Genomic DNA, 27,428 nt, shown 5'->3' on the forward strand with positions numbered 1-27,428 from the left:
CCCACACATGCTAGGGGCGTGTGGGTCAGCCCACAAATGCTAGGGGCGTGTGGGTCAGCCCACAAATGCTAGGGGCGTGTGGGTCAGCCCACACATGCTAGGGGCGTGTGGGTCAGCCCACACATGCTAGGGGCGTGTGGGTCAGCCCACACATGCTAGGGGCGTGTGGGTCAGCCCACAAATGCTAGGGGCGTGTGGGTCAGCCCACAAATGCTAGGGGCGTGTGGGTCAGCCCTCACATGCTAGGGGCGTGTGGGTCAGCCCACAAATGCTAGGGGCGTGTGGGTCAGCCCACACATGCTAGGGGCGTGTGAGTCAGCCCACACATGCTAGGGGCGAGTGGGTCAGCCCACAAATGCTAGGGGCGTGTGGGTCAGCCCACATATGCTAGGGGCGTGTGGGTCAGCCCACACATGCTAGGGGCGTGTGGGTCAGCCCACACATGCTAGGGGCGTGTGGGTCAGCCCACAAATGCTAGGGGCGTGTGGGTCAGCCCACACATGCTAGGGGCGTGTGGGTCAGCCCACACATGCTTGGGGCGTGTGGGTCAGCCCACACATGCTAGGGGCGTGTGGGTCAGCCCACACATGCTAGGGGCGTGTGGGTCAGCCCACACATGCTAGGGGCGTGTGGGTCAGCCCACACATGCTAGGGGCGTGTGGGTCAGCCCACAAATGCTAGGGGCGTGGGGGGTCAGCCCACACATGCTAGGGGCGTGTGGGTCAGCCCACACATGCTAGGGGCGTGTGGGTCAGCCCACACATGCTAGGGGCGTGTGGGTCAGCCCACAAATGCTAGGGGCGTGGGGGGTCAGCCCACACATGCTAGGGGCGTGTGGGTCAGCCCACAAATGCTAGGGGCGTGGGGGTCAGCCCACAAATGCTAGGGGCGTGTGGGTCAGCCCACACATGCCATTAACAAAACAGAAAATTACACAGTTCAGCCACGACAAAGGCGGTAGTCACATCACCCAGTAAATTCACCCAGATTTCTAAGAGCCCCCTCTCCCCCTCCTGCCCCCACTCCCCCCCTCCCCCCCTCCTGCCCCCACTCTCCCCCCTCCTGCCCCCACTCTCCCCCCTCCTGCCCCCCACTCTCCCCCCCTCTATAGTGCTACAACACGAAAAAGCAATGTAAACAATCTGGGAGCAATCATGTATGAACACCTCGCCATTACAGAACACAATAAAGTAGGTGTCACACGACAAGAACAGGGACAGGTTGGGCAACACAAACCTTTCCAAACAGGAGATGACATACCAATGATCACAGTGTTTAAGAGACTCGTGCGCTCTGGTGGGATATTGTTCACAATAACAGCGCCCTGTGAATATTCCAGCAGCTGCTGAGCTGGAGAACATGTCCTAATAACGTCAAAGGTATTTGAGGGACTGGTTCAAAATTTGCACATAGAAATAACTCATGAAACCAGGAGACGTGGCAGGAAGTGCAAGTTAGCAGCCATTGGACGTGGCAGGAAGTGCAAGTTAGCAGCCATTGGACGTGGCAGGAAGTGCAAGTTAGCAGCCATTGGACGTGGCAGGAAGTGTAAGTTAGCAGCCATTGGACGTGGCAGGAAGTGCAAGTTAGCAGCCATTGGACGTGGTAGGAAGTGCAAGTTAGCAGCCACTGGACGTGGCAGGAAGTGCAAGTTAGCAGCCATTGGACGTGGCAGAAGTGCTAGTTAGCAGCCATTGGACGTGGCAGAAGTGCTAGTTAGCAGCCATTGGACGTGGCAGGAAGTGCAAGTTAGCAGCCATTGGACGTGGCAGGAAGTGCAAGTTAGCAGCCATTGGACGTGGCAGGAAGTGCAAGTTAGCAGCCATTGGACGTGGCAGGAAGTGCAAGTTAGCAGCCATTGGACGTGGCAGAAGTGCTAGTTAGCAGCCATTGGACGTGGCAGAAGTGCTAGTTAGCAGCCATTGGACGTGGCAGGAAGTGCAAGTTAGCAGCCATTGGACGTGGCAGGAAGTGCAAGTTAGCAGCCATTGGACGTGGCAGGAAGTGCAAGTTAGCAGCCATTGGACGTGGCAGGAAGTGCAAGTTAGCAGCCATTGGACGTGGCAGAAGTGCTAGTTAGCGGCCATTGGACGTGGCAGAAGTGCTAGTTAGCAGCTATTGGACGTGGCAGAAGTGCTAGTTAGCAGCCATTGGACGTGGCAGGAAGTGCTAGTTAGCAGCCATTGGACGTGGCAGGAAGTGCAAGTTAGCAGCCATTGGACGTGGCAGGAAGTGCAAGTTAGCAACCATTGGAAAGCAGAATTGCAGTAAGTACGGCAAGAGAATTCTATCACCATTAAGGGATCAAGATCTTCAAACCCTCTTCCTCTAAGCATAAAGGGCCTAACTAGCTAACCATTCACGTTAAGACAGAGCTTAATAAACGTCTCCAAATAAACCTGATCAATTGAGCCTGATCTGCTGCAAGAAGCTGTGTCTAACCAGGAGGCGTGGTCCGAGACCGGGCCGCAGGACACTGATGCCCAGAACCAACACAAGGTGGTGGTGGTGGTGATGGTAGTGGTGGTGAGAGGGTAGTTGCCCATCACTGTGTGCGGGAGAGTGACGGCTGCCCCATTATGCCCCAAACACTACCATTGTTGTATCCGTTATGATAAAATTGAACTATTCTGACGTTTGAATTCCTTGTCAAATGTGGCGTTAAAGTTAAGGACTGCGGTGACCTCCACAACTTGTATCAGTGCATGCCACACCTCCACCACCCGCCTACAAGGTACGAGTGTTTGTTTACATTTCTTAAACTCATTTACGTTTCCAGTTTCCACTTATCTTCTCTCGTATCATTTTTCTCTCAGTTTGAAGAGGCTGTCCTTTTCTGCCTTGTATTTTTCCTTTGGTAGTTTGTATGTTGTTATATCGTCTTGGGTTGTGAGATTTAGTTCCATTAGCTCTAGCACCAACCTTGTTGTAAACAACTATACTCTTCAATTTGGGTTTTGTGCTTTACAAGCTGCAGATTGCCGGCGATGCATATTCAAGTATTGGTCTAACTAATGTTGTTTAGTTTGCCTCCAAGAGTCGTGATCTAGGTTTCTAGACGATGCTCTTGTGTTTTTCAGTGGTCCGTACGCTGCTGATGTTGCCCTGTTCATGTGTGACTCTACTTCCCCCCCCCCCCCCCCATCTTTATTACCTTTTACTTGGCAAGTTTGAATATCAGCAACTATTTGCTTGCCCACTCTTGGAGTTTGATAAAGATCGCCTGTAATTACTTGCAGTCATTATCTGTTTTCACGTTCCACCTCTATACACACCGACATGTATGAGATCACTCCCTCCTGAACACCTCAGGAGACCCTGGAGTGGACTCAGGCTCAGTCAGGCTCGACTCCTTCCGATCAGTCGTCCACATACATCAGGAAGAGCTGTGGTCCCAGGGTGGAGCCTTGTGGCAACCCACTTGATATGGTCATCCAGTTTCAAACCACCTCTCTGACTGTGCTTTCTGTCCCTCGGGTACTTCCTAGCCCAGTCCAGTGTAGCACCAGTCACCCCAGTCTTCTCCCTCACCTACACCACAACCGCGTCAACTGCTTTTAACAATATACTAATAGGATGAGGGTGGTGGTGGTGGCCGGAGCACGAGGTACAAATAATAGTTGTATCAGCATTGCATTTCTCTCGGTCAATTCCCATGGACGCTATTGCAATATGGTTGAATTATACATGTGCTACTGGCTGGCGTGAGCTTGAGTATAGGAAGAGTGCCTTCTGGTGTTCTCCTCGTAACCTCACCTATGTTTACACTGTGCATCCATCTAGTTGTGCTTGCGGGGGTTGAGCTCTGCTCTTTCGGCCCGCCTCTCAACTGTCAAATAACTGTTACTAACTAACTAGTGCTGCCTCGGCAGTATACTTGGTACCAAGGCAGCCCGGTACACAATTGTGAGATGATAGCAGTAGTAGGCATCCAACAGTCTCAGGAGATTATGGAGTTGCGCTCTGGTTGTCGGTCTAGAGTGGACTCACCAGGGCGCAAAACCAGGGTAGGTTGATATGCAGGAGAAGCTGTTACCCAGGCAACAGGTCCCCCCCCCCTCTCCACGGCGCCGAAAGTCTCCAATGGAAAGGCGAACGCCAAAACGATTGGTTCCAGCAACAATACAGGAAACTGCAGGCGGCCTATTGGCGCCAAAGAGGGAGCGCCTATTTATATCTCGCCCAAGTACTGGCCAATGAGAGGCTGGTAATATTTACACAACCTGTCATTATCTCGACAACCTATTGCTACAACTGTCCGAGGTAATGCTGTCATTTAACTACTTACAAGACTACCCCCCCCCCCCCGCCTGCTGCTGCCCTCATAGTTTCCCACCCTAAATTCTTCAAGAACACGCTTGAGTGTTCCTTTTACTTGCACAAAACCTGAAACCTTATACCAAGTGTAGCAGCCGTCAGGGACCCCACCTGGACGTTGTTACAGTGAGGGGGGGGGGGGGGCGGGGCGGACAGCAGCGCCCCTGTCTCACACGCCCCCCCCCCCCCTGGCTCACCTCCACCCACCGGCAGCCCGGCCTCCACCCACCGGCAGCCCGGCCTCCACCCACCGGCAGCCCGGCCTCCACCCACCGGCAGCCCGGTCTCCACCCACCGGCAGCCCGGCCTCCACCCACCGGCAGCCCGGCCTCCACCTACTGGCAGCCCGGCCTCCACCTACTGGCAGCCCGGCCTCCACCTACTGGCAGCCCGGCCTCCACCCACTGGCAGCCCAGCCTCCACCTACTGGCAGCCCAGCCTCCACCTACTGGCAGCCCGGCCTAAACCCACTGGCAGCCCAGCCTCCACCTACTGGCAGCCCAGCCTCCACCTACTGGCAGCCCGGCCTCCACCTACTGGCAGCCCGGCCTCCACCCACTGGCAGCCCAGCCTCCACCTACTGGCAGCCCAGCCTCCACCTACTGGCAGCCCGGCCTAAACCCACTGGCAGCCCAGCCTCCACCTACTGGCAGCCCGGCCTCCACCTACTGGCAGCCCAGCCTCCACCTACTGGCAGCCCAGCCTCCACCTACTGGCAGCCCAGCCTCCACCTACTGGCAGCCCAGCCTCCACCCACTGGCAGCCCAGCCTCCACCTACTGGCAGCCCAGCCTCCACCCACTGGCAGCCCAGCCTCCACCTACTGGCAGCCCAGCCTCCACCCACTGGCAGCCCAGCCTCCACCTACTGGCAGCCCAGCCTCCACCCACTGGCAGCCCAGCCTCCACCTACTGGCAGCCCGGCCTCCAGTGACTATCTGGTAAATTAAGAAAGTATGGAGATGGTACGAGGCGTGTTTATCTGCACCATGGATAAGGTTTTCCCTCACGAGGGTGCAGGAAAAGTCAGCATGTAGGCCTTGGGGAATGCTATGCCATAACACGGACTTGAGAGCTAAGAAGCACAGTTACCCAAGGTAACATCAACATGAGCTTCAGTTACGTGTGGTGTACTGCAGGAACCTCTCGTGGCACCGCCAGTATTCTTAATATACACCAAAAACATTTACAAGAGCTTCCATTACATAAACAATCAGAAGATACTAAAATAGGAGGCATTATAAATTCAGAGGAAAGCTCTGGGGAAGTGCAAGACTTGTAATGGGGGAGGCGCGGGTGGTCCAGTGTAACGGACACAGGCACCTGTTGACCCCTGGGGGGGTTACACTGGTACCTGTTGACCCCTGGGGGGGTTACACAGGCACCTGTTGACCCCTGGGGGTGTTACACTGGTACCTGTTGACCCCTGGGGGGGTTACACTGGTACCTGTTGACCCCTGGGGGGGTTACACTGGTACCTGTTGACCCCTGGGGGGGGGTTACACTGGTACCTGTTGACCCCTGGGGGGGGGTTACACTGGTACCTGTTGACCCCTGGGGGGGTTACACTGGTACCTGTTGACCCCTGGGGGGGTTACACAGGCACCTGTTGACCCCTGGGGGGGTTACACTGGTACCTGTTGACCCCTGGGGGGGTTACACTGGTACCTGTTGACCCCTGGGGGGGTTACACTGGTACCTGTTGACCCCTGGGGGGGTTACACTGGTACCTGTTGACCCCTGGGGGGGTTACACTGGTACCTGTTGACCCCTGGGGGGGGGGGGTTACACTGGTACCTGTTGACCCCTGGGGGTGTTACACTGGTACCTGTTGACCCCTGGGGGGGTTACACTGGTACCTGTTGACCCCTGGGGGTGTTACACTGGTACCTGTTGACCCCTGGGGGGGTTACACTGGTACCTGTTGACCCCTGGGGGGGTTACACTGGTACCTGTTGACCCCTGGGGGGGGGGTTACACTGGTACCTGTTGACCCCTGGGGGTGTTACACTGGTACCTGTTGACCCCTGGGGGGGGGTTACACTGGTACCTGTTGACCCCTGGGGGGGGTTACACTGGTACCTGTTGACCCCTGGGGTGGGTTACACTGGTACCTGTTGACCCCTGGGGGTGTTACACTGGTACCTGTTGACCCCTGGGGGGGTTACACTGGTACCTGTTGACCCCTGGGGGTGTTACACTGGTACCTGTTAACCCCTGGGGGGGGGGGGTTACACTGGTACCTGTTGACCCCTGGGGGGGGTTACACTGGTACCTGTTGACCCCTGGGGGGGGGGGGTTACACAGGCACCTGTTGACCCCTGGGGGAGTTACACTGGTACCTGTTGACCCCTGGGGGGGTTACACTGGTACCTGTTGACCCCTGGGGGTGTTACACTGGTACCTGTTGACCCCTGGGGGTGTTACACTGGTACCTGTTGACCCCTGGGGGTGTTACACTGGTACCTGTTGACCCCTGGGGGGTTACACTGGTACCTGTTGACCCCTGGGGGTGTTACACTGGTACCTGTTGACCCCTGGGGGGGTTACACTGGTACCTGTTGACCCCTGGGGGTGTTACACTGGTACCTGTTGACCCCTGGGGGTGTTACACTGGTACCTGTTGACCCCTGGGGGGGTTACACTGGTACCTGTTGACCCCTGGGGGGGGGTTACACTGGTACCTGTTGACCCCTGGGGGGGGTTACACTGGTACCTGTTGACCCCTGGGGGTGTTACACTGGTACCTGTTGACCCCTGGGGGGGGGGGTTACACTGGTACCTGTTGACCCCTGGGGGGGGGGGTTACACTGGTACCTGTTGACCCCTGGGGGGGGTTACACTGGTACCTGTTGACCCCTGGGGGTGTTACACTGGTACCTGTTGACCCCTGGGGGTGTTACACTGGTACCTGTTGACCCCTGGGGGTGTTACACTGGTACCTGTTGACCCCTGGGGGTGTTACACTGGTACCTGTTGACCCCTGGGGGTGTTACACTGGTACCTGTTGACCCCTGGGGAGTGTTACACTGGTACCTGTTGACCCCTGGGGAGTGTTACACTGGTACCTGTTGACCCCTGGGGAGTGTTACACTGGTACCTGTTGACCCCTGGGGAGTGTTACACTGGTACCTGTTGACCCCTGGGGAGTGTTACACTGGACGTACACACGGGTACCTGTTGAGCCCCGAGAGTGTACACATTACGAATATGTGGTACACTTATGTACCTGTTGAGCACTGAAAGTGTACACATTACGAATGTGTACTAAAGTTACCGAGTTACTGTACTCTAACCACACTGAGTTAGTAAAGCATCTTTTGTTAACTATAGATACTGTCTTTTAAAAGTTCCCCTTCCCCCCCCATTCTGCATGCGCAGGAAAACAAAACTAAGGGGTTGTAAGACATTATGTTTTACACTGTTCACTTGAGGCAGGTAAATGCACAGCTGCGCCTCTGTGCAAGTGACAGGTTGAACAACCCAGCGGGTTTTCTTAACGCGGGGAAGAAGGGGGAGGAAGGTGCTGCACATGTTGCTTTGGCGGAATGTTCAAATGTTCACTCGCAGGCTGTGACGCTCTCCACAACACTAACTCTTCGGGTCAACAATTAATTAACCACGGTCATAGGTGTCGAGAAAGTGTTATATCCACATTTTGCTCGTCTTCCATAGCATCTAAAGCCATGACGTATTGGTGTAGCAATTGTGAGAGACAGGATCGAGCGTCCGGCTCTGAACCATTGTTGTTTATGTACACATCGTTACTACGTATGTTTTCTTATAATGGATAATTTTCGATTTAGTTAAGACCTGGGTAAATACTGGTTTATATATATATATATATATATATATATATATATATATATATATATATATATATATATATATATATATATATATATATATATTATTAAATATGACCGAAAAAGTAAGATTAATAATTCTAACACGAATTTTTTTTTCAATCTTTCGTACATTTCTTTTCACTGTTGGAGGTAATTCAAAAATCAATTCTCCAAAATTCATTTTTATTTCTAGTCTGACGCGACACTTGAGCGCGTTTCGTAAAACTTATTACATTTTCAAAGACTTTAGTTAACATATACACAACTGAATAGAACTTACTGAATAGAATAGAACATCTCCGATTTTGTTTATATCTACATTTGAGTGAGGTGGATGGGGTGAGGTGGTATTTAATAAGGTATTAATTTCATCAACACAAGCCAGAACATGAAACAATGGGTATTGAATAGAAGTGATTGTAGAAAGCCTATTGGTCCATATTTCTTTATGCTTCTATATTGGAGCGGAGTCTTGAGGTGGGTAGAATATAGTTGTGCATTAATTGGCTGTTGATTGCTGGTGTTGACTTCTTAATGTGTAGTGCCTCGCAAACGTCAAGCCGCCTGCTATCGCTGTATCTATCGATGATTTCTGTGTTGTTTACTAGGATTTCTCTGGCGATGGTTTGGTTGTGGGAAGAGATTATATGTTCCTTAATGGAGCCCTGTTGCTTATGCATCGTTAAACGCCTAGAAAGAGATGTTGTTGTCTTGCCTATATACTGGGTTTTTGGAGCTTACAGTCCCCAAGAGGGCATTTGAAGGCATAGACGACGTTAGTCTCTTTTAAAGCGTTCTGTTTTGTGTCTGGAGAGTTTCTCATGAGTAGGCTGGCCGTTTTTCTGGTTTTATAGTAAGTCGTCAGTTGTATCCTCTGATTTTTGTCTGTAGGGATAACGTTTCTATTAACAATATCTTTCAGGACCCTTTCCTCCGTTTTATGAGCTGTGGAAAAGAAGTTCCTGTAAAATAGTCTAATAGGGGGTATAGGTGTTGTGTTAGTTGTCTCTTCAGAGGTTGCATGGCTTTTCACTTTCCTTCTTATGATGTCTTCGACGAAACCATTGGAGAAGCCGTTGTTGACTAGGACCTGCCTTACCCTACAGAGTTCTTCGTCGACTTGCTTCCATTCTGAGCTGTGGCTGAGAGCACGGTCGACGTATGCGTTAACAACACTCCTCTTGTACCTATCTGGGCAGTCGCTTTTGGCATTTAGGCACATTCCTATGTTCGTTTCCTTAGTGTAGACTGCAGTGTAGAAACCTCCGCTCTTTTCCATGACTGTTACATCTAGAAAGGGCAGCTTCCCATCCTTTTCCATCTCGTAAGTGAAACGCAGCATGGAACTCCGCTCAAATGCCTCCTTCAACTCCTGCAGATGTCTGACATCAGGTACCTGTGTGAAAATGTCGTCAACATACCTGCAGTATATGGCCGGTTTCATGTTCATGTCGACTAAGACTTTTTGCTCGATGGTACCCATGTAGAAGTTTGCAAACAGGACACCTAGGGGAGAACCCATGGCGACCCCATCTACTTGCTTATACATGTGCCCATCCGGGCTCAAGAAGGGTGCCTCTTTAGTACAAGCTTGGAGTAGTTTCCTTAGGATATTTTCTGGTATGTCAAGAGGAGTACAGGCTGGATCACGATACACTCTGTCGGCTATCATCCCGATTGTCTCGTCCACTGGTACGTTAGTGAACAGCGATTCTACGTCCAACGAGGCTCTTATTCCTGTGGCCCGTGTGCCCCGCAGTAAGTCAACAAATTCCTTTGGCGACTTCAGGCTGAAGGCGCAAGGGACATAAGGAGTCAGCAGGCCGTTGAGTCGCTTCGCTAGTCTGTACGTGGGTGTGGGTATCTGGCTAATGATTGGCCGAAGTGGGTTTCCAGGCTTGTGTGTCTTGACATTTCCATACGCACATCCAGGTTTATATTCCCCAATAATCTTTGGCAGGTGGAGTCCTGATTTCTTGGCGTTCACAGTTTCGATAAGTCTGTTGACCTTTGCTTTCAATTCGGCTGTAGTGTCCTTCATTACCCTTTGGAATTTAGTTTGGTCAGAGAGTATGAGGTTCATTTTCGCCAGATATTCGTCTTTTTTAAGAATGATGTATATTGGCGACTTGTCACCTCTTCTGACAACTATGGGGCAACTATGACTTACTGCGGGGCACACGGGCCACAGGAATAAGAGCCTCGTTGGACGTAGAATCGCTGTTCACTAACGTACCAGTGGACGAGACAATCGGGATGATAGCCGACAGAGTGTATCGTGATCCAGCCTGTACTCCTCTTGACATACCAGAAAATATCCTAAGGAAACTACTCCAAGCTTGTACTAAAGAGGCACCCTTCTTGAGCCCGGATGGGCACATGTATAAGCAAGTAGATGGGGTCGCCATGGGTTCTCCCCTAGGTGTCCTGTTTGCAAACTTCTACATGGGTACCATCGAGCAAAAAGTCTTAGTCGACATGAACATGAAACCGGCCATATACTGCAGGTATGTTGACGACATTTTCACACCGGTACCTGATGTCAGACATCTGCAGGAGTTGAAGGAGGCATTTGAGCGGAGTTCCGTGCTGCGTTTCACTTACGAGATGGAAAAGGATGGGAAGCTGCCCTTTCTAGATGTAACAGTCATGGAAAAGAGCGGAGGTTTCTACACTGCAGTCTACACTAAGGAAACGAACATAGGAATGTGCCTAAATGCCAAAAGCGACTGCCCAGATAGGTACAAGAGGAGTGTTGTTAACGCATATGTCGACCGTGCTCTCAGCCACAGCTCAGAATGGAAGCAAGTCGACGAAGAACTCTGTAGGGTAAGGCAGGTCCTAGTCAACAACGGCTTCTCCAATGGTTTCGTCGAAGACATCATAAGAAGGAAAGTGAAACGCCATGCAACCTCTGAAGAGACAACCAACACAACACCTATACCCCCTATTAGACTATTTTACAGGAACTTCTTTTCCACAGCTCATAAAACGGAGGAAAGGGTCCTGAAAGATATTGTTAATAGAAACGTTATCCCTACAGACAAAAATCAAAGGATACAACTGACGATTTACTATAAAACCAGAAAAACGGCCAGCCTACTCATGAGAAACTCTCCAGACACAAAACAGAACGCTTTAAAAGAGACTAACGTCGTCTATGCCTTCAAATGCCCTCTTGGGGACTGTAAGCTCCAAAAAACCCAGTATATAGGCAAGACAACAACATCTCTTTCTAGGCGTTTAACGATGCATAAGCAACAGGGCTCCATTAAGGAACATATAATCTCTTCCCACAACCAAACCATCGCCAGAGAAATCCTAGTAAACAACACAGAAATCATCGATAGATACAGCGATAGCAGACGGCTTGACGTTTCCGAGGCATTACACATCAATAAGTCAACACCAGTAATCAACAGCCAATTAATGCACAACTATATTCTACCCACCTCAAGACTCCGCTCCAATATAGAAGCATAAAGAAATATGGACCAATAGGCTTTCTACAATCACTTCTATTCAATACCCATTGTTTCATGTTCTGGTTTGTGTTGATGAAATTAATACCTTATTAAATACCACCTCACCCCATCCACCTCACTCAAATGTAGATATAAACAAAATCGGAGATGTTCTATTCTATTCAGTAAGTTCTATTCAGTTGCGTATATGTTAACTAAAGTCTTTGAAAATGTAATAAGTTTTACGAAACGCGCTCAAGTGTTGCGTCAGACTAGAAATAAAAATGAATTTTGGAGAATTGATTTTTGAATTACCTCCAACAGTGAAAAGAAATGTACGAAAGATTGAAAAAATTCGTGTTAGAATTATTAATCTTACTTTTTCGGTCATATTTAATAATATATGTCTACAGGAAAGACTGCTACCAAAATATACTAATATATATATATATATATATATATATATATATATATATATATATATATATATATATATATATATATATATATATATACATAAAACTTTAGGTGAATACAAGTAGGAGTGGCCTCTTTGAGGGCAAGAAGCCTTCTGTAGTTTCGTTTATTCTTATTATGTTAATGACTTTGATCATTATTAGGTTTCCAAAGACCTGGGCACCGTGTCCTATCTTAATGGGTCGTGTTTCATGTCTATACAAGGTAAGAGTCTTGCTGGTACCTCTCTTCACTCTCGTGTCCTCACTCACATGTTAAGATGGGTGGGACACGAACAAGGGGACACAGGTGGAAACTTAGTACCCACATGAGCCACAGGGACGTTAGAAAGAATTTTTTCAGTGTCAGAGTAGTTAACGGATGGAATGCATTAGGCAGTGATGTGGTGGAGGCTGACTCCATACACAGTTTCAAATGTAGATATGATAGAGCCCAGTAGGCTCAGGAATCTGTACACCAGTTGATTGACAGTTGAGAGGCGGGACCAAAGAGCCAGAGCTCAACCCCCGCAAGCACAACTAGGTGAGTAAGAGTCTGTCCGTTACTTTACAAGTTTAGGTCGTCGTGCCTCACACTCTCCTCTTACATCCCCTGTGTCACATTCGAATTTTCCATGGTTGAAATCACCGACGTTGACCAGTGGTATCTTATGTTCGTGAGCCTCCTTCCTGCCTCCTTGAATGTGTTTATATCAGCTCTATTTTTATCATCATTCTTCTGTCAGGGACGTGTGTTGTTGACCGGACCGGGAAGAGGGGGGGGTGTTGGTACTCGACTATTTGTGCTTGCGGGGGTTGAGCTCTGGCTCTTTGGTCCCGCCTCTCAATTGTCAATCAACAGGTGTACAGGTTCCTAAGCCTATTGGACTCTATCATATCTACACTTGAAACTGTGTATGGAGTCAGCCTCCAAAGCGTTTGGTGTTCACCTCCTTTTTGGAGGCCCGTAGCCTCTACACCATTCCTACAGTTGTCTTACCATATTTACATTTACAATGCAATATTTACACTATCCGCTGCTTCGTATAATACATTCCACTTACTGACAACTTTAAGTCTTTCTCGCATTTCTCCGACTCGCATAGCTCTAGTTTCCACCTGTGCCCAAGTCCCGCAGTTTCTAGCTTTGAACAATGTTCCTTTGTCTACTTTGTCAAATCCCCTGAGAAACTTGTATGTGTATATTACAACCTGCCTATACCGCGTCCCCTCTGGTTCCCCCCAGTCTTCCCTCTTACTTAGGAATGACCCTTACTAAATATCTTTGAAACTAAAGTTGTACTTTGTGTTTTTTCAGGTGAGGGTTCCATGCTCGGGTTGCGTACTCAAGACTGGCTCTTCACGAACATGGGCCCGGGTTCCATGCTCGGGTTGCGTACTCAAGACTGGCTCTTCACGAACATGGGCCCGGGTTCCATGCTCGGGTTGCGTACTCAAGACTGGCTCTTCACGAACATGGGCCCGTCTGGCGGGGGAGCTGCTGCTGATGTTGTTCTGATCATGTGTGCTGCTGGGATAGACTTGGAGTCCTCTCTACTCCCAGCTACGGCTTTCTCTTCTTTTAATGCAAGATGTGTGGTCTTGTTATACTGTTGTGGAGGCGGAGAGTTAAGAGGTAGCAGAGTAGAGGCAGGTGGTGAAGGAAGAAGAGGCGAGTAGAGCCGGGTGTGTTGGGGTGAGTGTGTGGTGGAGTGGTCCGTGATGGAGAAGGGTTTCGAGTGCCGGACGTGAAGGCCCGCCCCAAGTACCTCCCGCTCGCCCGGGGAGACAATGCTGCCTCTGCTCGGACACCGCCGCCACATCCACCACAATACTCACCAGTGCCCGTCTCTCAACACATCTTCTGCTCCCCGCCACCCCGCCCGCCCTCCCTCACTCCCCCAACACCGGGCTTCATCATTCTCCTCCTCTCCACCACCACCTCCAACACCAGACCTAGGAGGATTAAGCATCGCAGATATGCTAACGGAAATAAACCTCACAACCCTGGCTAGAAGTAACAGAGATGATATGATCACACCATACAAGATACTGAGGGGGCATAGACAAGTTGGATAAAAATAGAGGATAACCTTTTCAGATTGAAAGAAAGCAGGACAAGAGGAAATAGGTGGAAGCTGGAAACGCAAATGAGCGAAAGGAACATAAGGAAATACTCGTACCTTGTATGGGCAGCTAACAAGTGGAATGCTGTAATAGAAAAGTGTTGTGGAAGACGACCTCTCCATCCACAAAGACCCGAGTCACCAAAGAATTTGAAACTCAGAATACTTAAATTCAGATGCAACAGGTACAACAAGGCGGGCAGGTGGGGCATATGGAGCTAGACTTGACTGCCCCGTAAACAATGAGAGGCAAGTATTGACAGGTAAACACACACAATACATACAAAACACAAGCACACAAGACCTTATTCCTAACACAACCCAACCCGTAACCTCAGAGACAAAGCACTCCACAACACACTATCCTCCAACACTGCATAACACCCCTTCCCCCCCCCCCATCACCACCACCCGAAACATACTACCCTCCAACACTGCATAACACCCCTTCGCCCCCCCCCATCACCACCACCCGAAACATTTAAGACAAAGACAATGTTGCTTAATGGGAGGTATTGTGAGTTTGTGGTGGTGCGGTCAATGGGTTGAACCTTGCATTGGTTCCCAGGTTCAATGTCCCTACGGCTCGGTCTCTGACCAAGCCTCCTGGTTCGGGGGTCTAGTCGACCAGGCTCCTACATGCAGCTGCTCGCAGCCTGGTGTGTGAATCACAGCACAGTTAATCAGGTATCCTTTAGAAGTGTTAATCCGGTTCGTTTCTTATCACTGCGAGAGGTCGGCCAGTTATGCCTAATGTTTAAAGGGAGCTATGAAGTCTTGGGCCCTTATGTAGATAAGAGTTCTCTCTCAGCGTACCTATTGCACATCTGCTTTGTAAAGAAGCTATTTTGTACAGCCTACCACGCCGCCTGGTCTCATATGGTGCTATTTCTGAATGCAGATTTGGAATCAGTCCTTCTAATATTTCCCAAGTATCAATTATTATGCATCTCTTCCGTCTAGGAACTAGGGAATACAGATCTAAACAATGTTAGTGATCCCAAAAGCTTAGATGTTTTATACAGCAGATTCGGGCAGTAACAGTTTTATGCACTTTCTCCTGGTTAGTAATTACTACAGCTCTGAATAGGACTGTTATTGTGCAACAATATTCCACCCAAGAGAGCACTAGTGTTTGAAAACTACCATCACTGCTGTGCCATCTTTTGTTTGAAATATTCTTGTTATCCAACCTGTTATTATTTCTTGCAGTTGTGACAACTGCAAGACTACTTCAGTGTGTTCTTAACAGTAAGATCTTCTGTAATGATTACTCCTAAACCTTTTTCGTTCTGTAGTGTGATCTGCCCGCGTTCTATATGCGTTTTCGTGTTTATATCTTCATATTTTCTATAGTGCAGGAACTGAAAATTATCTTCATTAAACTTCTATTATTTGATGTGGCCATTAAAAGACCTGATGGTCTTGAATGGAGTGGATGGATGATCAGAGTAGAGGCGTGTTGTGTCCTCTATACTGTTACTCTCATATAAATCCTAATGTTATCTGCAAAGACTGATACAGTACTCTAGTTTGTCCTTTATGTCCGACATGAGGGTACGGGGGGAGGGGGGGGGGGGGAGAGTACTGGAGTAAGCACAGTCCCCTGGGGCGCCGAGCCCTTCACGGTGCATGATCGGAAATTTCAGTTTGTTCACCGTTACTCTTTGGGTTTTGTTCGTTAGAGAATTTAAGGTCCATCTTCCTGCCTTACTTGTAATTCCTTTTGTGCGCGTTTTGCCTGGTAGTTCCCTACACCAAGGGGTGACACTGCCTGCCCCCCTACACCAAGGGGTGACACTGCCTGCCCCCCTACACCAAGGGGTGACACTGCCTGCCCCCCCTACACCAAGGGGTGACACTGCCTGCCCCCCCTACACCAAGGGGGTGACACTGCCTGCCCCCCCTACACCAAGGGGTGACACTGCCTGCCCCCCTACACCAAGGGGGTGACACTGCCTGCCCCCCTACACCAAGGGGTGACACTGCCTGCCCCCCCTACACCAAGGGGTGACACTGCCTGCCCCCCCTACACCAAGGGGGTGACACTGCCTGCCCCCCCTACACCAAGGGGTGACACTGCCTGCCCCCCCTACACCAAGGGGGTGACACTGCCTGCCCCCCTACACCAAGGGGTGACACTGCCTGCCCCCCCTACACCAAGGGGTGACACTGCCTGCCCCCCCTACACCAAGGGGTGACACTGCCTGCCCCCCCTACACCAAGGGGGTGACACTGCCTGCCCCCCTACACCAAGGGGTGACACTGCCTGCCCCCCCTACACCAAGGGGGTGACACTGCCTGCCCCCCTACACCAAGGGGTGACACTGCCTGCCCCCCCTACACCAAGGGGGTGACACTGCCTGCCCCCCCTACACCAAGGGGTGACACTGCCTGCCCCCCCTACACCAAGGGGTGACACTGCCTGTCCCCCCTACACCAAGGGGGTGACACTGCCTGCCCCCCTACACCAAGGGGTGACACTGCCTGCCCCCCTACACCAAGGGGTGACACTGCCTGCCCCCCCTACACCAAGGGGTGACACTGCCTGCCCCCCCTACACCAAGGGGTGACACTGCCTGCCCCCCCTACACCAAGGGGGTGACACTGCCTGCCCCCCTACACCAAGGGGTGACACTGCCTGCCCCCCCTACACCAAGGGGGTGACACTGCCTGCCCCCCTACACCAAGGGGTGACACTGCCTGTCCCCCTACACCAAGGGGGTGACACTGCCTGCCCCCCTACACCAAGGGGTGACACTGCCTGCCCCCCTACACCAAGGGGTGACACTGCCTGTCCCCCCTACACCAAGGGGGTGACACTGCCTGCCCCCCTACACCAAGGGGTGACACTGCCTGCCCCCCTACACCAAGGGGTGACACTGCCTGCCCCCCCTACACCAAGGGGTGACACTGCCTGCCCCCCCTACACCAAGGGGTGACACTGCCTGCCCCCCCTACACCAAGGGGGTGACACTGCCTGCCCCCCTACACCAAGGGGTGACACTGCCTGTCCCCCTACACCAAGGGGGTGACACTGCCTGCCCCCCTACACCAAGGGGTGACACTGCCTGTCCCCCCTACACCAAGGGGTGACACTGCCTGCCCCCCCTACACCAAGGGGTGACACTGCCTGCCCCCATACACCAAGGGGTGACACTGCCTGCCCCCCTACACCAAGGGGTGACACTGCCTGCCCCCCCTACACCAAGGGGTGACACTGCCTGCCCCCCCTACACCAAGGGGTGACACTGCCTGCCCCCCCTACACCAAGGGGGTGACACTGCCTGCCCCCCTACACCAAGGGGTGACACTGCCTGCCCCCCTACACCAAGGGGGTGACACTGCCTGCCCCCCTACACCAAGGGGTGACACTGCCTGCCCCCCCTACACCAAGGGGTGACACTGCCTGCCCCCCTACACCAAGGGGTGACACTGCCTGCCCCCCCCCCTACACCAAGGGGTGACACTGCCTGTCCCCCCTACACCAAGGGGTGACACTGCCTGCCCCCCCTACACCAAGGGGTGACACTGCCTGCCCCCATACACCAAGGGGTGACACTGCCTGCCCCCCTACACCAAGGGGTGACACTGCCTGCCCCCCCTACACCAAGGGGTGACACTGCCTGCCCCCCTACACCAAGGGGTGACACTGCCTGCCCCCCCTACACCAAGGGGGTGACACTGCCTGCCCCCCTACACCAAGGGGTGACACTGCCTGCCCCCCCTACACCAAGGGGTGACACTGCCTGCCCCCCCTACACCAAGGGGGTGACACTGCCTGCCCCCCTACACCAAGGGGTGACACTGCCTGCCCCCCTACACCAAGGGGGTGACACTGCCTGCCCCCCTACACCAAGGGGTGACACTGCCTGCCCCCCCTACACCAAGGGGTGACACTGCCTGCCCCCCTACACCAAGGGGTGACACTGCCTGCCCCCCCCCTACACCAAGGGGTGACACTGCCTGTCCCCCTACACCAAGGGGTGACACTGCCTGCCCCCCCTACACCAAGGGGGTGACACTGCCTGCCCCCCTACACCAAGGGGTGACACTGCCTGCCCCCCCTACACCAAGGGGGTGACACTGCCTGCCCCCCTACACCAAGGGGTGACACTGCCTGTCCCCCCTACACCAAGGGGTGACACTGCCTGCCCCCCTACACCAAGGGGTGACACTGCCTGCCCCCCCCCCCTACACCAAGGGGTGACACTGCCTGCCCCCCCTACACCAAGGGGTGACACTGCCTGCCCCCCTACACCAAGGGGGTGACACTGCCTGCCCCCCTACACCAAGGGGTGACACTGCCTGTCCCCCCTACACCAAGGGGTGACACTGCCTGCCCCCCTACACCAAGGGGTGACACTGCCTGCCCCCCTACACCAAGGGGGTGACACTGCCTGCCCCCCTACACCAAGGGGTGACACTGCCTGTCCCCCCTACACCAAGGGGTGACACTGCCTGCCCCCCTACACCAAGGGGTGACACTGCCTGCCCCCCTACACCAAGGGGGTGACACTGCCTGCCCCCCTACACCAAGGGGTGACACTGCCTGCCCCCCCTACACCAAGGGGTGACACTGCCTGCCCCCATACACCAAGGGGTGACACTGCCTGCCCCCCCCTACACCAAGGGGTGACACTGCCTGTCCCCCTACACCAAGGGGTGACACTGCCTGCCCCCCTACACCAAGGGGTGACACTGCCTGCCTCCCTACACCAAGGGGTGACACTGCCTGCCCCCCTACACCAAGGGGTGACACTGCCTGCCTCCCTACACCAACGGGTGACACTGCCTGCCCCCCCTACACCAAGGGGTGACACTGCCTGCCCCCCTACACCAAGGGGTGACACTGCCTGCCCCCCTACACCAAGGGGTGACACTGCCTGCCCCCCTACACCAACGGGTGACACTGCCTGCCCCCCTACACCAAGGGGGTGACACTGCCTGCCCCCCTACACCAAGGGAGTGACCCTGCCCCCCCCCCCACAAACACAGCAGCTAGCACACGAAAGCAACACTCACCTCGTCAGACAGGGCGTACCTGCCCTTGAGAATCTTCTTGTATAAGCGTATTCTCTCCCTGTCGAAGAAGGGAAAGTCGCCGCGCAGGAGGATGTAGGTGATGACGCCCACGGCCCACAGGTCGACGGCGTTGGTGTAGAGGCGTCTGGCCACCATCTCTGGCGCGATGTACTCCGGCGTCCCACAGATGGTGCTCATCAGCACGTCGTCCGCGGACCTGTGCAACACAACCATCACAGCTATGTCAACAACTCTCTAGTAGGCACCACAAGGCGCGGCTAGGGGCCTACAGCTGTACAGGGGGAGGGCAACATTTTGTACTGTGTACAAGTGTGTACAGAGGGAGGGTAAGGCTTGGGCAGTGAGTACAAGTGTGTACAGAGGGAGGGTAAGGCTTGGGTAGTGTGTACAAGTGTACAGGGAGAGAGCAAGGCTTGGGTAGTGTGTACACCACAGCACCGGCATACAAGACAACACCGGCATACAACACAACACTGGCATACACCACAACACCAGCATACAACACAACACTGGCATACACCACAACACTGGCATACACCACAACACCGGCATACAACACAACACCGGCATACACCACAACACCGGCATACAACACAACACCGGCATACAACACAACACTGGCATACACCACAACACCGGCATACACCACAACACCGGCATACACCACAACACCGGCATACACCACAACACCGGCATACACCACAACACCGGCATACACCACAACACCGGCATACAACACAACACTGGCATACACCACAACACCGGCATACAACACAACACCGGCATACACCACAACACCGGCATACAACACAACACCGGCATACACCACAACACCGGCATACAACACCGTTGCTATGTACGACCATTCCAACCATGAATAGTTAATTTTGTTAAATGTGTCAGACTTGCTAGTTCTCCCAGCTGTTACGTAAGTCAGTCGTTTATCTGGCTCTATCACCAACAACAGATAACATCACTTTATATATATATATATATATATATATATATATATATATATATATATATATATATATATATATATATATATATATATATATATGTCGTACCTAGTAGCCAGAACGCACTTCTCAGCCTACTATGCAAGGCTCGTTTTGCCTAATAGGCCGAGTTTTCCTGAATTAATATATTTTCTCTAATTTTTTTCTTATGAAATGATAAAGCTACCCATTTCATTATGTATGAGGTCAATTTTTTTTATTGGAGTTAAAAATAACGTAGTTATATGACCAAACCTAACCAACCCTACCTAACCTAACCTAACCTATCTTTATAGGTTAGGTTAGGTTAGGTAGCAGAAAAAGTTAGATTAGGTTAGGTAGCCGAAAAAGTTAGGTTAGGTAGCCGAAAAAGTTAGGTTAGGTAGCCGAAAAAGTTAGATTAGGTTAGGTTAGGTAGCCGAAAAAGTTAGATTAGGTTAGGTTAGGTAGCCGAAAAAGTTAGGTTAGGTAGTCGAAAAACAATTATTTCATGAAAACTTGGCTTATTAGGCAAATCGGGCCTTGCATAGTAGGCTGAGAAGTGCGTTCTGGCTACTAGGTACGACATTATATTATATATATATATATATATATATATATATATATATATATATATATATATATATATATATTATACTAGATTTAAAGGGTTAATGCGGCACGAAATTGATTTATACAAGCAATTAGTTGCGTAAAACATATAAATAGAGAGATGTTTTGACCATAGCCAATTACAGGAGGCATCCCTGGGACGACATATCGCACAATTACATAAAATCCCGGAGAGCCAGAGAGCAAAAGGTCATTGGTGACATGAAAAATCTTAAATATTGTTTATGCAATATCTAGAACAAGAACTACACTGGGCCCCCTGAACAAGGAAGATGGAACTGGCACAGATAACAACAAAGAATAGAGTTAAATACTGTGACTTCAGTATGATTCGGTTTTCTATGAACCCTTAAACACGCTAAAGATTGATACTCTAGATTAAGTCTTTATCAATGTGATACCAACATCAAATTATAAATCACACGTCTCCTTAACCACACTGGACTTTGAAGTAGTCATGGACAGCATGCCAGTGCACTTCGCACCCGGGCCACATTCTTGGAATTCCAACCAGTCCTTCTAACAGCACGTCGCATTTCGACGCATAATTTACCTTAGGCTAAAAATCGTCGTACAAGAAAATGGGAGCGGCTCGCGAAACTGACATACTGTCCCGTTTTCTGTTTTGGGTCGTGTGATAGCTTAGGAGACGGCACTTTAGTACGACAGTTTCTTGACCTTGGGAAACCTTAGGAGGACGGGGTGTGGGATTCTGTATTCAACAAGAATTTCAAGAAAACACTATTACCAGCCTAAACATTATCTGGAGACTGGGCCTAGATACGGTGTTTCCCAGACATACTTAAAAAGCACCTGAAATCGCCCCACTTCACGAAGAGGGTAATAAAGCAGAGACAAAAGATACAGATCGATAGCACTAACATCTCAAATCAAAATGTCTTTGGTAGAGTGCTAAGAAGACCACTAAACCCACAGGATCACAATGTCTACATACCCCTGACCAACATGGTTCAGACACGACGCTCCTGCCTCTCACAATTGCTGGACCACTATCACATGCTCTTACTTACCACGGAAGACAAACAAATTGTCAATGTATTATACAATGATGGTAATGTTATTGCACACAAATGGAATTGTTAGCAAAGTCGGCAGATAGGTCTTTAATATCTTAACGAACAGACCCCAGTGTGTAATTAATCAACAAAGAATTCACATCAGTCCCCCAGGGTACTGTGCTTGCTCCAGTACTTTTTCATTTTCATATTGGACATAGACAAGGAAACAAACTACAGTAGTGTATCATCCTTTGCAGATGACACTAGAATTGTCATGAGAATAGACAACAGAGGACAGATGTAAATCATCCAAATACATGTAAATCAGGTTCTTCAATTGGCCACATAAAATAACATGAATGTTTAATGAAAATAAGTTCCAGCTCCTAAGCCATGGTAAAATGAAAAATATAAAAATAGAAACCAGATATAAAACGCAGTCAAATTATACTATAGAACAAAATAGAAATATAGAAGATCTGGAATCATGTTGAAAGGCCTTACTGTTAAAGAACACAAATGACAGGTTGGATAACAAGTACAATTCAAACATAAGATGCCATACCAGTGATGATACTATTTAAGACAAGAATGTGTACACAGATAACATACGAGAAATGGACAAATGCCTTGTTCTTGAGAACAAATATTAGTAGAATATACCATCTATTAATTCCTTAATCGCTGCTAGTGGTGCTGTGAAACTGTGGCTGGCTGGCTGGCTGGCTGGATGGATGGATGGCTGGCTGGCTGGCTGGCTGGCTGGATGGATGGATGGCTGGCTGGCTGGCTGGATGGATGGCTGGCTGGCTGGCTGGCTGGATGGATGGCTGGCTGGCTGGCTGGCTGGCTGGCTGGATGGGATGGATGGATGGATGGATGGCTGGCTGGCTGGCTGGCTGGATGGATGGATGGATGGATGGATGGATGGCTGGCTGGCTGGCTGGCTGGCTGGCTGGCTGGATGGGATGGGATGGATGGATGGATGGATGGATGGATGGATGGATGGATGGATGGATGGCTGGCTGGCTGGATGGATGGATGGATGGATGGATGGCTGGCTGGCTGGCTGGCTGGATGGATGGATGGATGGATGGATGGATGGTTGTGCGTGTAGGGGTTCACCAACCGGTCGTGGCATCAACTCCTGCCATTGTCGTCTTCGGCCAGGATTGATCAACCATTTACGTACCCACTTAAGAAACTCTTACATCTTTCATCAACCACGGCAGCTTTCTTTATATTAATTAAATAATTTACGAGCTTGAAAACTGCTCAATTTAATGTTATTATTTGTATAAACAACTTCGTAGGGCTCCGGAACTCAAACTGGTAAATAAATGTAAACAAAGCCGCCATGACTGAACAGATTTACAGGTTTCGTAAGTGTTGGTACGTAAATACTTGACGAATCCTGGAGCTGACCCACCTTACTACACCCAACCTTCCATCGGTAACCACCTTCCGTAACTGTTCGTTTTAACCAGAAAGTTAAGTTTCTTACAAGAGTTGGCTCTCGTTACGCCTCCACGGGCTGAACGCCGACCCCCCCCCCCCCCAGACGCAAAAAAAAGAAGAAAAGACGCATTTCCGGTGACGTGAGCGCGGGTTGCGGGGAGCGGCGCGGCCACCAACACCATCACAAGCTCAGGGTCAAGGCGGCTCCTAACTATGAAATAGAATGAGAAGAGGAATTTTGTGACTATGCTTTAGAAAAAGACAAAACAAAAGCGCTTCACAAAACAATAAAGCGCTTCACAAAACAATAAAGCGCTTCACAGAACAAAAAAGCGCTTCACAGAACAAAAAAGCGCTTCACAGAACAAAAAAGCGCTTCACAAAACAAAAGCGCTTCACAAAACAAAAAAGCGCTTCACAAAACAAAAAAGCGCTTCACAAAACAAAAGCGCTTCACAAAACAAAAGCGCTTCACAAAACAAAAAAGCGCTTCACAAAACAATAAAGCGCTTCACAAAACAAAAGCGCTTCACAGAACAAAAAAGCGCTTCACAAAACAAAAGCGCTTCACAAAACAAAAAAGCGCTTCACAAAACAATAAAGCGCTTCACAAAACAAAAGCGCTTCACAAAACAAAAAAGCGCTTCACAAAACAATAAAGAGCTTCACAAAACAAAAGCGCTTCACAAAACAATAAAGCGCTTCACAAAACAATAAAGCGCTTCACAAAACAAAAGCGCTTCACAAAACAAAAGCGCTTCACAAAACAAAAGCGCTTCACAAAACAATAAAGCGCTTCACAAAACAAAAGCGCTTCACAAAACAAAAAAGCGCTTCACAAAACAAAAGCGCTTCACAAAACAAAAGCGCTTCACAAAACAAAAAAGCGCTTCACAAAACAAAAGCGCTTCACAAAACAAAAGCGCTTCACAAAACAATAAAGCGCTTCACAAAACAATAAAGCGCTTCACAAAACAACAAAACAAAAGCGCTTCACAAAACAAAAGCGCTTCACAAAACAAAAGCGCTTCACAAAACAATAAAGCGCTTCACAAAACAATAAAGCGCTTCACAAAACAATAAAGCGCTTCACAAAACAATAAAGCGCTTCACAAAACAAAAGCGCTTCACAAAACAATAAAGCGCTTCACAAAACAATAAAGCGCTTCACAAAACAATAAAGCGCTTCACAAAACAATAAAGCGCTTCACAAAACAATAAAGCGCTTCACAAAACAATAAAGCGCTTCACAAAACAATAAAGCGCTTCACAAAACAATAAAGCGCTTCACAAAACAATAAAGCGCTTCACAAAATAAAGCGCTTCACAAAACAAAAGCGCTTCACAAAACAATAAAGCGCTTCACAAAACTTAATTCACTTATTACCTTTATGGGAGAGGGCTTTTGGTGTTAATTTAATAATTTGCATAAAACGTATTTGGCTTCATTTGGTCAGTAATATACTAGTCTATGCAGGCGATGAGTCACAATAACGTGGCTAAAGTATGTTGACCAGACCACACACTAGAAGGTGAAGGGACGACGACGTTTCGGTCCGTCCTGGACCAGTCTCACGTCGATTGCGACTTGAGAATGGTCCATGACGGACCGAAACGTCGTCGTCCCTTCACCTTCTAGTGTGTGGTCTGGTCAACATACTAGTCTAATTATTACGGGAGTTTCTTTACATTTTGGAACTAATTACATTTGAACAAGTAGTGACCGAGACCATGTCCGTTTACTGGGAACAAAATTTACACTTTCTCTCATTTTGCGTTTACATGTGAGAGAAGGATTATTGTTTACATTATTATATTCCCGGTGTATTTGTTCATTATTTAATGTTGTTGCCAAGCGTGAGCCTGGCCAGAACGGCCTTGTTAAGGCCTTTCCTTGTTAAACAGGCGGTCTTTATACGAGTAGCACTCGCTACTAGTAACATTATCGTCTCATTTATCCTCCTACTTATACTCGGCTAAGTAGTTTCCAGCCAGAAAAATTGGGTAAACATTTGTTTGGGAAAACAAGTTGTTGATTTGTGGAACAAATTAAGTAAGGTAATAGACGAGGGGATCCCTGGGTTGTTTCATGCGTAGGTTAAACAGAGATTAGTGAGGTTTCAAGGTGGTGTCGTGTACGGCTTTAATCGCTTGGTGACATTTGCACATGTTCAATATAAATAATGTGAACATTAACAAGAAACACGCCGCCAAATAGAAGCACGACTCACCAAGGGTTCCTCTGATTCATCTTGAGCTTATCTTCAGGTTATTTTGAGATTTCGGGGCTTAGCATCCCCTCGGCCCGGTCCTCCTCCAGGCCTCCTTTTTGTTAACACACACCCAGGGAGCAGCCCGTAGCAGCTCTCTAACTCCCAGGTACCTATTTACTGCGAGGTGAACAGGTCCATCAGGGTAAAAGAAACTCTGCCCATTTGTTTCCGCCTACACCGGGGATCGAACCCAGAAGCTCAGGACTACGAATCCCGAGCGCTGTCCACTCAGCTGTCAGGGCCCCTTCATGGCGACAATTTTAGCTTACCAACTGTGCTACAGAAGCATGGCGTCACAGTGACCCAAGCATGCTGAGCGTCAAGCCAACAGTGCCAATATAGAAGGAAGGACCGAGCGTGACAAACCGCTGGCTACCAAGGTGACAATGTTGTGTGAAGCCCCACGCTTCTCTAAGGCTGGTAAAACATCAATTGTAGTTTTACCTGCGATGCTCGATCAAACTGCAACAATTATCCTCATGTCTACTCTAGCGAACTAATCATCAAGCTCCTACATTATACGGGCATTATTTCCAGCCTTCAGCTATTCAGTTTATATTTTATGAACAAGGTGGCAGCGTCGACACGCCGGGGAGAGGCAGCGTCGACACGCCGGGGAGAGGCAGCGTCGACACGCCGGGGAGAGGCAGCGTCGACACGCCGGGGAGAGGCAGCGTCGACACGCCGGGGAGAGGCAGCGTCGACACGCCGGGGAGAGGCAGCGTCGACACGCCGGGGAGAGGCAGCGTCGACACGCCGGGGAGAGGCAGCGTCGACACGCCGGGGAGAGGCAGCGTCGACACGCCGGGGAGAGGCAGCGTCGACACGCCGGGGAGAGGCAGCGTCGACACGCCGGGGAGAGGCAGCGTCGACACGCCGGGGAGAGGCAGCGTCGACACGCCGGGGAGAGGCAGCGTCGACACGCCGGGGAGAGGCAGCGTCGACACGCCGGGGAGAGGCAGCGTCGACACGCCGGGGAGAGGCAGCGTAGACACGCCGGGGAGAGGCAGCGTAGACACGCCGGGGAGAGGCAGCGTCGACACGCCGGGGAGAGGCAGCGTCGACACGCCGGGGAGAGGCAGCGTCGACACGCCGGGGAGAGGCAGCGTCGACACGCCGGGGAGAGGCAGCGTCGACACGCCGGGGAGAGGCAGCGTCGACACGCCGGGGAGAGGCAGCGTCGACACGCCGGGGAGAGGCAGCGTCGACACGCCGGGGAGAGGCAGCGTCGACACGCCGGGGAGAGGCAGCGTCGACACGCCGGGGAGAGGCAGCGTCGACACGCCGGGGAGAGGCAGCGTCGACACGCCGGGGAGAGGCAGCGTCGACACGCCGGGGAGAGGCAGCGTCGACACGCCGGGGAGAGGCAGCGTCGACACGCCGGGGAGAGGCAGCGTCGACACGCCGGGGAGAGGCAGCGTCGACACGCCGGGGAGAGGCAGCGTCGACACGCCGGGGAGAGGCAGCGTCGACACGCCGGGGAGAGGCAGCGTCGACACGCCGGGGAGAGGCAGCGTCGACACGCCGGGGAGAGGCAGCGTCGACACGCCGGGGAGAGGCAGCGTCGACACGCCGGGGAGAGGCAGCGTCGACACGCCGGGGAGAGGCAGCGTCGACACGCCGGGGAGAGGCAGCGTCGACACGCCGGGGAGAGGCAGCGTCGACACGCCGGGGAGAGGCAGCGTCGACACGCCGGGGAGAGGCAGCGTAGACACGCCGGGGAGAGGCAGCGTAGACACGCCGGGGAGAGGCAGCGTCGACACGCCGGGGAGAGGCAGCGTAGACACGCCGGGGAGAGGCAGCGTAGACACGCC

General features: G+C 51.0%; 1 protein-coding gene across 1 annotated transcript in view; it reads right to left on the minus strand.

The window, feature by feature from the left end:
* The window catches only part of LOC123775132 (serine/threonine-protein kinase H1 homolog), a 69,353-nt gene that overhangs the window by 32,284 nt on the left and 9,641 nt on the right, over positions 1 to 27,428 (minus strand). The window contains exon 2 of the mRNA XM_045770032.2: positions 19,234 to 19,450. Within this exon, the coding sequence (XP_045625988.2) occupies positions 19,234 to 19,450 (217 nt within the window). The remainder of the gene's footprint in view (positions 1 to 19,233; positions 19,451 to 27,428) is intronic.

Source organism: Procambarus clarkii, chromosome 92 (assembly GCF_040958095.1).
Source record: "Procambarus clarkii isolate CNS0578487 chromosome 92, FALCON_Pclarkii_2.0, whole genome shotgun sequence".
Classification (NCBI taxonomy): Eukaryota; Metazoa; Arthropoda; class Malacostraca; order Decapoda; family Cambaridae; genus Procambarus; species Procambarus clarkii.